We start from the raw sequence: 13,363 nt of genomic DNA on the forward strand, positions 1-13,363 counted from the left end.
AAATCATTAACCCCCCCCCCAGCAAATCATTAAACCCCCAGCAAATCATTAAAACCCCCCCAGCAAATCATTAACCCCCCAACAAATCATTAACCCCCCCAGCAAATCATTAACCCCCCCAGCAAATCATTAACACCCCCAGCAAATCATTAACCCTCCCCAACAAATCATTAACCCCCCCCCAACAAATCATTAACCCCCCCCAACAAATCATTAACCCCCCCCAACAAATCATTAACCCCCCCCCCAGCAAATCATTAACACCCCCAGCAAATCATTAACCCCCCCCAGCAAATCATTAACCCCCCCCAACAAATCATTAACCCCCCAGCAAATCATTAACACCCCCAGCAAACCATTAACCCTCCCAGCAAATCATTAACCCCCCCCAACAAACCATTAACCCCCCCAGCAAACCATTAAGCCCCCAGCAAACCATTAACCCCCCCAGCAAACCATTAACCCCCCCAGCAAATCATTAACACCCCCAGCAAATCATTAACACCCCCAGCAAATCATTAACCCCCCAACAAATCATTAACCCCCCCAGCAAATCATTAACCCCCCCAGCAAATCATTAACACCCCCAGCAAATCATTAACCCTCCCCAACAAATCATTAACCCCCCCCAACAAATCATTAACACCCCCCAACAAATCATTAACCCCCCCCAACAAATCATTAACCCCCCCCCAGCAAATCATTAACCCCCCCCCAACAAATCATTAACCCCCCCCAACAAATCATTAACCCCCCCCAACAAATCATTAACACCCCCCAGCAAATCATTAACACCCCCCAACAAATCATTAACACCCCCCAGCAAATCATTAACCCCCCCCCAACAAATCATTAACCCCCCCCAACAAATCATTAACCCCCCCCAACAAATCATTAACCCCCCCCAACAAATCATTAACCCCCCCCAGCAAATCATTAACACCCCCCAGCAAATCATTAACACCCCCCAACAAATCATTAACACCCCTCAGCAAATCATTAACACCCCCCAACAAATCATTAACCCTCCCCAACAAATCATTAACACCCCCAGCAAATCATTAACCCCCCCAGCAAATCATTAACCCCCCCAACAAATCATTAACACCCCCAGAATATCATTAACACCCCCCCAGCAAATCATTAACCCCCCCAGCAAATCATTAACCCTCCCAGCAAATCATTAACACCCCCCAGCAAATCATTAACACCCCCAGCAAACCATTAACCCTCCCAACAAATCATTAACGCCCCCAGCAAATCATTAACACCCCCCAGCAAATCATTAACACCCCCCAGCAAATCATTAAACCCCCAGCAAATCATTAAAACCCCCCCAGCAAATCATTAACCCCCCAGCAAATCATTAAACCCCCAGCAAATCATTAAAACCCCCCCAGCAAATCATTAACCCCCCAGCAAATCATTAACCCCCCCCCCCAGCAAATCATTAAACCCCCAGCAAATCATTAAAACCCCCCCAGCAAATCATTAACCCCCACAGCAAATCACTTATCCCCCCAGCAAATCATTAACCCCCAAAACATCGAATCATTTCAAATTAGGGGAACGATGAAACTGTCCGCACCTTCAACCCCAACCCCAGCTATTTGTGGCATTTCCTTTGTCACAGTGAGGTTTAGGGGTCTGCTCTCTCCACCTCTCTCTCAGTCTTGGTCTCTCTCTCTCTCTCGCTCTCTGGGTGTGAGGTTAGGGGTGCTCTCTCTCTCTTACTCTCCCTCTTGCTCTCTCTGGGTGTGAAGTTAGGGGTGCTCGCTCTCTCTCACTCTCTCTCTTTCGCTCTCTGGGTTTGTTAGGGGTCCTCTCTCTCTCTCTTGCTCTCTCTCTCTCTCTGGGTGTGAGGTTAGGGACGCTCTCTCTCTCTTTCTCTCGCTCTCTCTCTCTCTCTCTTGCTCTCTCTCTGGGTGTGAGGTTATGGGGGCTCTCTCTCTCTTTCTCTCTCTCTCACTCTCTGGGTGTGAGGTTAGGGGTGCTCGCTCTCTCTCTCGCTCTCTCTCTGGCTCTCTCTCTCGCTCTCTGGGTGTGAGGTTAGGGGTGCTGTCTCTCTCTCGCTCTCTGGGTGTGAGGTTAGGGGCGCTCTCTCTCTCTCTCTCGCTCTCTCTCTTGCTCTCTGGGTGTGAGGTTAGGGGCTCGCTCTCTCTCTCTCGCTTGCTCGCTCTCTCTCTCTCGCTCTCTCTCTGGGTGTGAGGTTAGGGGCGCTCTCCTCTCGCTCTCTCTCTCTCTCGCTCTCTGGGTATGAGGTTAGGGGCGCTCTCCTCTCGCTCTCTCTCTCTCTCGCTTGCTCGCTCTCTCTCTCTGCTCTCTCTTTGGGTGTGAGGTTAGGGGTGCTCTCCTTCTCTCGCTCTCTCTCTCTATCTCACTCTCTCTCTCTCTCACTCTCTCTCGCTCTCTCTTTGGGTGTGAGGTTAGGGGTGCTCGCTCTCTCTCTTGCTGTCTCTCGCTCTCTCTCTTGCTGTCTCTCGCTCTCTCTCTCGCTGTCTCTCTCTTGCTCTCTGGGTGTGAGGTTAGGGGCGCTCTCCTTCTCTCGCTCTCTCTCTCTATCTCACTCTCTCTCTCTCACTCTCTCTCGCTCTCTCTCTCTCTCGCTCTCTCTTTGGGTGTGAGGTTAGGGGGGCTCTCTCTCTCGCTCTCTCTCGCTCTCTCTTTGGGTGTGAGGTTAGGGGCGCTCTCCTCTCTCTCTCTCACTCTCTCGCTCTCTCTCTCTCTTGCTTTCTCTTTGGGTGTGAGGTTAGGGGCGCTCTCCTTCTCTCGCTCTCTTTCTCTCGCTCTCTCTCTCTCTTTGGGTGTGAGGTTAGGGGTGCTCTCTCTCTCTCGCTCTCTCTCTCGCTCTCTCTCTCTGGTTTTGGGTTAGGATTTTGATTTGAGCTGTGGAAGTTGATTTGTGTTGGCTTTAACCTGAGCTTTGTATTTTTCCCTTGTAGTATTTTGCCCTGCTGCTCTTTATCTTTGTGCTGGAGATCCTGGCTGGAATCTTGGCGTATATCTACTATCAACAGGTATGGTTTCTCCCCAAATCTCGTAGGAGGCACACTGGCTGTTGCCGTGTTGAGCACTAATGCACTTCAAGAACAATGGTCTTTCTTGGTGTTGTTAAGTTTCATAAGTTACTGTCAGAGTGAAGGCAGCCCTGGTGTGGTTCCTATCATTGCCTTAGGCCATGTTTGATGACTAATTGAAAGGGATTTGTAAACACTTATGTGTTCAACGATACCGCACCATGTGCTTTACAGTATCACTGACTGTCAGCGGGCTGCCCATCTGACATCATCCAATAATAGAATGATACACAAGGCCATTTGGCACATCTTGCCTTTGCTAGCTGGTTGATAGGATTATGCAATTTGTCTCATTCCTGAGGGTTTTCACAGCTGCACTTTTTTCCTTTCAAGTATTTAACTTATTCTCTTTTAAATATAAATGTTGAATCTTTCACCCCATGTCCAAGCAGCACAGATCACAACTGAAACAGCTGAAGGCACTGGACACTGCAAAGGCAATGGGCCTTGACAATGTTCTGGCTATAGTACTAAAGACTTGTCCATGTCTAAATGCAGCAAGACCTGGACAATATCCATCCTTGGGCTGACAAATGGCAAGTAACATTCACGCCACACAATGTCAGGCAATGGCCATCTCCAACAAGAGAGAATCTAACTGTCGCCTCTTGACATTCACTGGCATTCCCATCACTGAATCCCCCACTAACAACATCCTGGGGGTTACCATTGACCAGAAAATGAACTGGACTAGCCATATAAATACTGTGGCGACAAGAGCAGATCAGAGGCTAGGAATCTTGCGACGAGTAACTCACATCTTGACTCCCCAAAGCCTGTCCATCATCTACAAGGCACAAGTCAGGATTGTGATGGAATACTCCCCACTTGCCTGGATCAGTGCAGCTCTCACAACACTCAAGAAGTTTGACACTATCCAGGACAAAGCAGCCCGCTTGATTGGCACCCCATCCACAAACATTCACTCCCTCCACCACCAACGCACAGAAGTAGCAGTGTGTACCATCTACAAGAAGCACCGCAGGAATTCACCAAGGCTCCTTAGACAGCACCTTCCAAACCCACGACCACTACCACCTAGAAGGACAAGGGCAGCAGATAGATGGGAACACCACCACCTGGAAGTTCCCCTTCAAGTCACTCACCATCCTGACTTGGAAATATATCACTGTTCCTTCACTGTTGCTGGGTCAAAATCCTGGAAGTCCCTCCCTAACAGCACTGTGGGTGTACCTACATCACATGGACTGCAGCGGTTCAAGAAGGCAGCTCACCACAACCTTCTCAAGGGCAACTAGGGATGGGCAATAAATGCTGGCCCAGCCAGCGAAGCCCACATCGTGTGGATGAATAAAAAAAAAGATTTTTGGACTTTTGTGAGACCCGACAAGCCTCTTTATGCTGGTGTCTGCAGCTATTATACTTTGAAAACTACAGCCTAAGTTCTGCTCTGTATTTGTATCCTATCTAATATTGCTACTGTGACCCCCTTTACTGCTACAAGGACAGCATCCTCTTCCCCAGTGTTACAGTCCTTGGCCAGACTCTGGGGATGTGGGGGGAGGTCTGGTTTGGGACCAGTGACGTTTTATCTGAAGTAGATAAAGGTTGAGATTGAAGACATCTGCGTTTAGATTAAAACCAAGTCCACGGGCTAGGAACAAACAAAAATAATCCTTCCGACACATGTTCAGAAAGATAAAACAATTTACAATATGTGTCTTAGATTTGAACATTCAGAGTAAGTATGAGGTACATGTGAATTAACAGGCAAATTGTGATCGAACACACCACACAACACAACAAATGACAGAAGCTACCAAAACCGAGTCCACAGATTTCAGAAGAAATCACCCAGAAGATAGCCCCACTGAGTCGACTAATCTCACTGAAACTTTGTTTTTCTCATGAGGGTTTCCAATTGACCTTTGAAGATCCTGCCTTGGAATTCTCTCCAAACGTCTCTAACCTGGATGGCTTTAGCCATCTCAAAGGGTTTGAATCTCGCCTTCCAAGATTCCTTCTCCCTGGATTCCTGAGTGATTCAACACAAGCTCAAAAGCACATTTTCAGGCCTGAGCTTTGCCTGTGTCCCACACCAACCCCCAGGGTCAGACCCAGTACAGCAGGCCAGTGTCCCACCCTGACCCTCAGTGTCAAACCTGGGTACAGTAGTCTCTGTCCCACACTGACACCCAGTGTCAGATCCGGGTACAGCAGTCTCTGTCCCACACTGACACCCAGTGTTGGACCCGGGTACCACAGGTCAGTGTACCACACTAACACCCAGTGTTAAATTCAGATACATCAGGTCTCTGTCCCACATTGACCCCCAGTGTTACACCTGGGTACTGCATGTTCCTCTTCCTACAATGACACCAAGTGTTAAACCCGGGTACAGCAGGTCTCTCGGTCCCACGCTGACCCCCAGTGTCAGATTTGAGTACAGCAAGTCTCCCTGTCCCACACTGACACCCAGTGCCAGACCTGGGTACAGCAGGTATCTGTCCCACACGGACCCCCAGTGTCAGACCTGGGTACATCAGGCCAATGTCCCACACTGACCCCCAGTGTCAGTGCCGGTTTACAGCAAGTTGCTCTGTCCCACACTGACCCCCAGTGTCAGTGCCGGTTTACAGCAGGTTGCTCTGTCCCACACTGACCCCCAGTGTCAGTGCCGGTTTACAGCAGGTTGCTCTCCCACACTGACACCCAGTGTCAGACTCAGGTACAGGAGGTCAATGTCCAACACTGACACCCAGGCTCAGACCCGTGTGCAGCGGGTCTCTCTGTCCCTCGCTCCCGTTCTCACTCTGCCCCTCGGTCTGCCCCTCGCTCTGCCCCTCGGTCTGGCTCTCAGTCTGCCCCTGGCTCTTGCTCTGCCCCTGGCTCTTGCTCTGCCCCGGCTCTCTTCCTTGCTCTGTCCCTCACTTTTGCTCTGTCCCTCACTCTGTCCCTTGCACTGGCTATCACCCTGTCCCTCACTCTCGCCCTGTCTCTTGCCCTGTCCCTCGCTCTCGCCTTGTCCCTTGCTCTGGCTCTCGCTCTGTGCCGTGCTGTGGCTCCCTTTCTGTCCCTTGCTCTGACTCTCGCTCTGCCCGTCACTCTGGCTCTCGCTCTGCCCCTCGCTCTGGCTCTCGCCCTGTCCCTCGCTCTGGCTCTTGCTCTGTGCCGTGCTGTGGCTCCCACTCTGTCCCTTGCTCGGGCTCTCACTCTGCCCCTCGCTCTGCCTCTTTGCTCTGGCTCTTGCTCTGCCCCTCACTCTGGCTCTCGCTCTGCCTCTCGCTCTGGCTCTCGCTCTGGCTCTCACTCTGCCCCTCGCTCTGGATCTCGCTCTGGCTCTCACTCTGCCCCTCGCTCTGGATCTCGCTCTGGCTCTCACTCTGCCCCTCGCTCTGGATCTCGCTCTGCCCCTCGCTCTGCCCCTCGCTCTGTCCCTGGCTCTTGCTCTGCACCTGGCTCTCTTCCTTGCTCTGTCCCTCGCTTTTGCTCTGTCCCTCACTCTGTCCCTTACACTGGCTATCACCCTGTCCCTCACTCTCGCTCTGTTTCTTGCTCTGTCACTCGCTCTGTCCATCGCTCTGACTCTCGCCCTGTCCCTCGCTCTGGCCCTGTCCCTCACTCTGGCTCTCGCTCTGTGCCGTGCTGTGGCTCCCGCTCTGTCCCTTGCTCTGGCTCTCGTTCTGCCCCTCGCTCTGGCTCTCACTCTGCCCCTTGGTCTGGCTCTCGCCCTGCCCCTCGCTCTGGTTCTCGCCTTGCCCCTCGTTCTGGCTCTCGCCCTGCCCCTCGCTCTGGCTCCAGCTCTGTCCCTCGCTCTGGCTCTTGCTCTGTCCCGTGCTGTGGCTCCAGCTCTGTCCCTGGCTCTGGCTCTCACTCTGCCCCTCGCTCTGGCTCTTGCTCTGCCCCTCACTCTGGCTCTTGCTTTGCCCCTCGCTCTGGCTCTCGCTCTGTGCCGTGCTCTGGCTCCCGCTTTGCCCCTCGCTCTGGCTCCCGCTGTGCCCCTTGCTCTGCCTTTTGCTCTGTGCCATGCTCTGGCTCCTGCTCTGTCCCTCGCTCGGGCTCTCGCTCTGCCCCTCACTCTGTCTCTTGCTCTGGCTGCCACTATGTTCCTCGCTCTGGCTCTCACTCTGCCTCTCGCTCTCACTTTGTCCCTCGCTCTAACTGTCTGCTCTCTCTTGCAGCTCAGTGATGATCTGAAGACTAATCTGAGAGTGACAATGATTGAAAAATACCGGGTGGGAGGAGACACGAAAATCACCAAGGCCGTCGACAAACTTCAGCAAGAAGTGAGTAACCTAACACAATGAGAGTGAGCTGAGCCGGGGAGAGTGAGCTGAGCCGGGGAGAGTGACCCAGAGAGAGTGAGCGCTGGGGAGATTGACCCAGGGAGAGTGACCCAGAGAGAGTGAGTGCTGGGGAGATTGACCTGGGGAGATTGACCTGGGGAGATTGACCTGGGGAGATTGACCTGGGGAGATTGACCTGGGGAGATTGACCTGGGGAGATTGACCTGGGGAGATTGACCTGGGGAGATTGACCTGGGGAGATTATTCCGGGGAGAGCGACCCAGGGAGAGTGAGCTGAGCTTGGGAGATTGACCCGGGGAGAGTGAGTGCTGGGGAGAGTGACCCAGGGAGAGTGAGCGCCGGGGAGAGTGAGCGCCGGGGAGAGTGAGCGCCGGGGAGAGTGAGCGCCGGGGAGAGTGAGCGCCGGGGAGAGTGAGCGCCGGGGAGAGTGAGCGCCGGGGAGAGTGAGCGCCGGGGAGAGTGAGCGCCGGGGAGAGTGACCCGGGGAGAGTGACCCGGGGAGCGTGAGCGCTGGGGCTAGTGACCCGGGGAGCGTGACCCAGGGAGAGTGACCCAGAGAGAGTGAGCGCCGGGGAGGGTGACCTGGGGAGAGTGACCCAGGGAGATTGAGCGCTGGGGAGATTGAGCGCTGGGGAGATTGAGCGCTGGGGAGATTGAGCGCCGGGGAGAGTCTCCCAGGGAGAGTGATCAGGGGAGAGTGATCTGGGAAGAGTGAGCCAGGGAGATTGACCCGGGGAAAATGACCCAGAGAGAGTGTGCGCCGGGGAGAGTGACCCGGGGAGCGTGACCCCGGGAGAGTGAGCGCCGGGGAGAGTGAGCGCCGGGGAGAGTGACCCGGAGAGAGTGACCCGGGGAGAGTGACCCGGGGAGAGTGACCCGGGGAGAGTGACCCGGGGAGAGTGACCCGGGGAGAGTGACCCGGGGAGAGTGACCCGGGGAGAGTGATCTGGGGAGAGTGATCTGGGGAGAGTGATCTGGGGAGAGTGATCTGGGGAGAGTGATCTGGGGAGATTGACCCGGGGAGCGTGACCCGGGCAGAGTGACCCAGGGAGAGTGAGCGCTGTGGAGAGTGACCCGGAGTGCGTGAGCGCTGGGGAGAGTGACCCGGGGAGCGTGAACCAGGGAGTGTGACCCGGGGAGTGTGACCCAGGGAGATTGAAGCACCGGGGAGAGTGTCCCAGGGAGAGTGAGTGCCGGGGAGAGTGACCCAGGGAGAGTGACCCAGGGAGAGTGACCCAGGGAGAGTGACCCAGGGAGAGTGACCCAGGGAGAGTGAGTGCTGGGGAGAGTGAGCACTGGGGAGAGTGAGCACTGGGGAGAGTGAGCACTGGGGAGAGTGAGCACTGGGGAGAGTGAGCACTGGGGAGAGTGAGCGCCGGGGAGAGTGACCCGGGGAGAGTGATCTCGGGAGATTGACCCGGGGAGAGTGACCCAGGGAGAGTGACCCAGAGAGAGTGAGTGCGAGGGAGATTGACCCGGGGAGAGTGACCCAGGGAGAGTGAGCACGGGGGAGAGTGACCCCCGCGGTGAGCGTGAGCGCTGGGGAGAGTGACCCGGGGAGCGTGACCCAGGGAGAGTGAGCGCTGGGGAGAGTGACCCGGGGAGCGTGACCCAGGGAGAGTGACCCGGCGAGCATGACCCAGGGAGACTGCGCGCCGGGGAGAGTGACCCCGGGAGAGTGACCCCGGGAGAGTGAGCGCTGGGGAGAGTGATCTGGGGAGAGTGAGCGCTGGGGCGAGTGAGCGCTGGGGAGAGTGAGCGCCGGGGAGAGTGACCTGGGGAGAGTGACCCGGGGAGAGTGATCTGGTGAGATTGACCCGGGGAGAGTGACCCAGGGAGAGTGACCCAGAGAGAGTGAGTGCGAGGGATATTGACCCGGGAAGAGTGACCCAGGGAGAGTGAGCGCTGGGGAGGGTGACCCGGGGAGCGTGACCCAGGGAGAGTGACCCGGGGAGCATGACCCAGGGAGAGTGAGTGCTGGGGACAGTGACCCAGGGAGAGTGAGCGCTGGGGAGAGTGAGCGCTGGGGAGAGTGAGCGCCGGGGAGAGTGACCCGGGGAGTGTGACCCGGGGAGGGTGACCCGGGGAGCGTGACCCAGGGAGAGTGACCCGGGGAGCATGACCCAGGGAGAGTGAGTGCTGGGGACAGTGACCCAGGGAGAGTGAGCGCTGGGGAGAGTGGGCGCTGCGGAGAGTGAGCGCTGCGGAGAGTGAGCGCTGCGGAGAGTGAGCGCTGCGGAGAGTGAGCGCCGGGGAGAGTGAGCGCCGGGGAGAGTGAGCGCCGGGGAGAGTGAGCGCCGGGGAGAGTGAGCGCCGGGGAGAGTGAGCGCCGGGGAGAGTGAGCGCCGGGGAGAGTGAGCGCCGGGGAGAGTGAGCGCCGGGGAGAGTGAGCGCCGGGGAGAGTGAGCGCCGGGGAGAGTGAGCGCCGGGGAGAGTGAGCGCCGGGGAGAGTGACCCGGGGAGAGTGAGCGCTGGGGAGAGTGAGCGCTGGGGAGAGTGAGCGCTGGGGAGAGTGAGCGCTGGGGAGAGTGAGCGCTGGGGAGAGTGAGCGCTGGGGAGAGTGAGCGCTGGGGAGATTGACCCGGGGAGAGTGACCCAGGGAGAGTGAGCGCTGGGGAGAGTGACCCAGGGAGAGTGAGTGCCGGAGATAGTGACCCGGAGGGGCGACCCATGGAGAGTGACCACCGGAGAGAGTGAGCGCCGGGGAGAGTGACCTGGGGAGATTGACCCGGGGAGAGTGAGCGCTGTGGAGAGTGACCCGGAGTGCGTGAGCGCTGGGGAGAGTGACCCGGGGAGCGTGAACCAGGGAGTGTGACCCAGAGAGAGTGAGTGCGAGGGAGATTGACCCGGGGAGAGTGACCCAGGGAGAGTGAGCGCTGTGGAGAGTGACCCGGAGTGCGTCAGCGCTGGGGAGAGTGACCCGGGGAGCGTGAACCAGGGAGTGTGACCCGAGGAGCGTGACCCAGGGAGATTGAAGCACCGGGGAGAGTGTCCCAGGGAGAGTGTGTGCCGGGGAGAGTGACCCAGGGAGAGTGATCTCGGGAGATTGACCCGGGGAGAGTGACCCAGGGAGAGTGACCCAGAGAGAGTGAGTGCGAGGGAGATTGACCCGGGGCGAGTGACCCAGGGAGATTGAGCGCTGGGGAGCGTGACCCAGGGACAGTGACCCAGGGAGAGTGAGCGCTGTGGAGAGTGACCCAGGGAGAGTGAGCGCTGGGCAGAGTGACCCAGGGAGAGTGAGCGCCGGGGAGAGTGACGGAGGGAGATTGAGCGCTGGGGAGAGTGACCCGGGGAGCGTGACCCAGGGAGAGTGAGCGCTGGGGAGTGTGAGCGCCGGGGAGAGTGAGCGTTGGGGAGAGTGAGCGTTGGGAAGAGTGAGCGCTGGGGAGAGTGAGCGCTGGGGAGAGTGAGCGCTGGGGAGAGTGAGCGCTGGGGAGAGTGAGCGCTGGGGAGAGTGAGCGCTGGGGAGAGTGAGCGCTGGGGAGAGTGAGCGCTGGGGAGAGTGAGCGCTGGGGAGAGTGAGCGCTGGGGAGAGTGAGCGCTGGGGAGAGTGAGCGCTGTGGAGAGTGAGCGCTGTGGAGAGTGAGCGCTGTGGAGAGTGAGCGCTGTGGAGAGTGTGCGCCGGGGAGAGTGATCTGGGGAGATTGACCCGGGGAGATTGACCCGGGGAGAGTGAGCGTTGGGGAGAGTGACCCGGGGAGAGTGACCCGGGGAGAGTGACCCAGGGAGAGTGAGCGCTGGGTAGAGTGACCCAGGGAGAGTGAGTGCCGGAGATAGTGACCCGGAGGGGGGACCCAGGGAGAGTGACCGCCGGGGAGTGTGACCCGGGGAGATTGACCCGGGGAGATTGACCCGGGGAGATTGACCCGGGGAGATTGACCCGGGGAGAGTGACCCAGAGAGAGTGAGAGCGAGGGAGATTGACCCGGGGAGAGTGACCCAGAGAGAGTGAGCGCCGGGGAGAGTGAGCGCCGGGGAGATCGACCCGGGGAGAGTGACCCGGGGAGAGTGACCCAGGGAGATTGAGCGCTGGGGAGATTGAGCGCTGGGGAGAATGAGCGCTGGGGAGAGTGAGCGCTGGGGAGAGTGAGCGCTGGGGAGAGTGAGCGCTGGGGAGAGTGAGCGCCGGGGAGAGTGAGCGCCGGGGAGAGTGACCCGGGGAGAGTGACCCGGGGAGAGTGACCCGGGGAGAGTGATCTGGGGAGAGTGAGCCAGGGAGATTTACCCGGGGACAGTGACCCAGAGAGAGTGAGCGCCGGGGAGAGTGACCCGGGGAGTGTGACCCAGGGAGAATGAGCGCTGGGGAGAGTGAGCGCCGGGGAGAGTGACCCGCGGAGTGTGACCCAGGGAGAGTGAGCGCTGGTGAGAGTGACCCGGTGAGAGTGACCCGGTGAGAGTGACCCGGTGAGAGTGACCCGGTGAGAGTGACCCGGGGAGAGTGACCCGGGGAGAGTGACCCGGGGAGAGTGACCCGGGGAGAGTGACCCGGGGAGATTGACCCGGGGAGCCTGACCCAGGGAGAGTGTCCCAGGGAGAGTGACCCGGGGAGCATGACCCAGGGAGAGTGAGCGCTGGGGAGAGTGAGCGCTGGGGAGAGTGACCCAGGCAGAGTGACCCGGGGAGAGTGACCCGGGGAGAGTGAGCGCCGGGGAGAGTGAGCGCCGGGGAGAGTGAGCGCCGGGGAGAGTGAGCGCCGGGGAGAGTGAGCGCCGGGGAGAGTGAGCGCCGGGGAGAGTGAGCGCTGTGGAGAGTGAGCGCTGTAGAGAGTGAGCGCTGTGGAGAGTGATCGCTGGGGAGAGTGATCGCTGGGGAGAGTGAACGCCGGGGAGAGTCACCCGGGGAGAGTGATCTGGGGAGAGTGATCTGGGGTGAGTGAGCCGGTGCGATTGACCCGGGGTGAGTGACCCGGGGAGAGTGAGCGCTGGGGAGAGTGACCCGGGGAGATTGACCCGGGGATAGTGACCCAGGGTGAGTGACCCAGGGAGAGTGAGTGCTGGGGAGAGTGACCCAGGGAGAGTGAGTGCCGGAGATAGTGACCCGGAGGGGCGACCCAGGGAGAGTGACCACTGGAGAGAGTGAGCGCCGGGGAGAGTGACCCGGGGAGATTGACCCGGGGAGAGTGACCCAGGGAGAGTGAGCGCCGGGGAGAGTGAGCGCCGGGGAGAGTGAGCGCCGGGGAGAGTGAGCGCCGGGGAGAGTGAGCGCCGGGGAGAGTGAGCGCCGGGGAGAGTGAGCGCCGGGGAGAGTGAGCGCCGGGGAGAGTGAGCGCCGGGGAGAGTGAGCGCCGGGGAGAGTGAGCGCCGGGGAGAGTGAGCGCCGGGGAGAGTGACCCGGGGAGAGTGACCCGGGGAGAGTGACCCGGGGAGAGTGAGCGCCGGGGAGAGTGAGCGCCGGGGAGAGTGAGCGCCGGGGAGAGTGAGCGCCGGGGAGAGTGAGCGCCGGGGAGAGTGAGCGCCGGGGAGAGTGAGCGCCGGGGAGAGTGAGCGCCGGGGAGAGTGAGCGCCGGGGAGAGTGAGCGCCGGGGAGAGTGAGCGCCGGGGAGAGTGAGCGCCGTGGAGAGTGAGCGCCGTGGAGAGTGAGCGCTGTGGAGAGTGATCGCTGGGGAGAGTGATCGCTGGGGAGAGTGATCGCTGGGGAGAGTGAACGCCGGGGAGAGTCACCCGGGGAGAGTGATCTGGGGAGAGTGATCTGGGGTGAGTGAGCCGGTGCGATTGACCCGGGGTGAGTGATCCGGGGAGAGTGAGCGCTGGGGAGAGTGACCCGGGGAGATTGACCCGGGGATAGTGACCCAGGGTGAGTGACCCAGGGAGAGTGAGTGCTGGGGAGAGTGACCCAGGGAGAGTGAGTGCCGGAGATAGTGACCCGGAGGGGCGACCCAGGGAGAGTGACCACTGGAGAGAGTGAGCGCCGGGGAGAGTGACCCGGGGAGATTGACCCTGGGAGAGTGACCCAGAGAGAGTGAGTCCGAGGGAGATTGACCTGGGGAGAGTGACCCAGGGAGAGTGAGCGCTGGAGAGAG

At 58.9% G+C, this 13,363-nt stretch overlaps 1 protein-coding gene across 1 annotated transcript in view; it reads left to right on the plus strand.

The window, feature by feature from the left end:
• LOC121283615 (CD151 antigen-like) overlaps positions 1-13,363 on the plus strand; it is a 472,005-nt gene that overhangs the window by 93,558 nt on the left and 365,084 nt on the right. The window contains exons 4-5 of the mRNA XM_041198387.1: positions 2,943-3,017; positions 7,220-7,324. Of these exons, the coding sequence (XP_041054321.1) occupies positions 2,943-3,017; positions 7,220-7,324 (180 nt within the window). The remainder of the gene's footprint in view (positions 1-2,942; positions 3,018-7,219; positions 7,325-13,363) is intronic.

This window comes from Carcharodon carcharias, chromosome 10, assembly GCF_017639515.1.
Source record: "Carcharodon carcharias isolate sCarCar2 chromosome 10, sCarCar2.pri, whole genome shotgun sequence".
Classification (NCBI taxonomy): Eukaryota; Metazoa; Chordata; class Chondrichthyes; order Lamniformes; family Lamnidae; genus Carcharodon; species Carcharodon carcharias.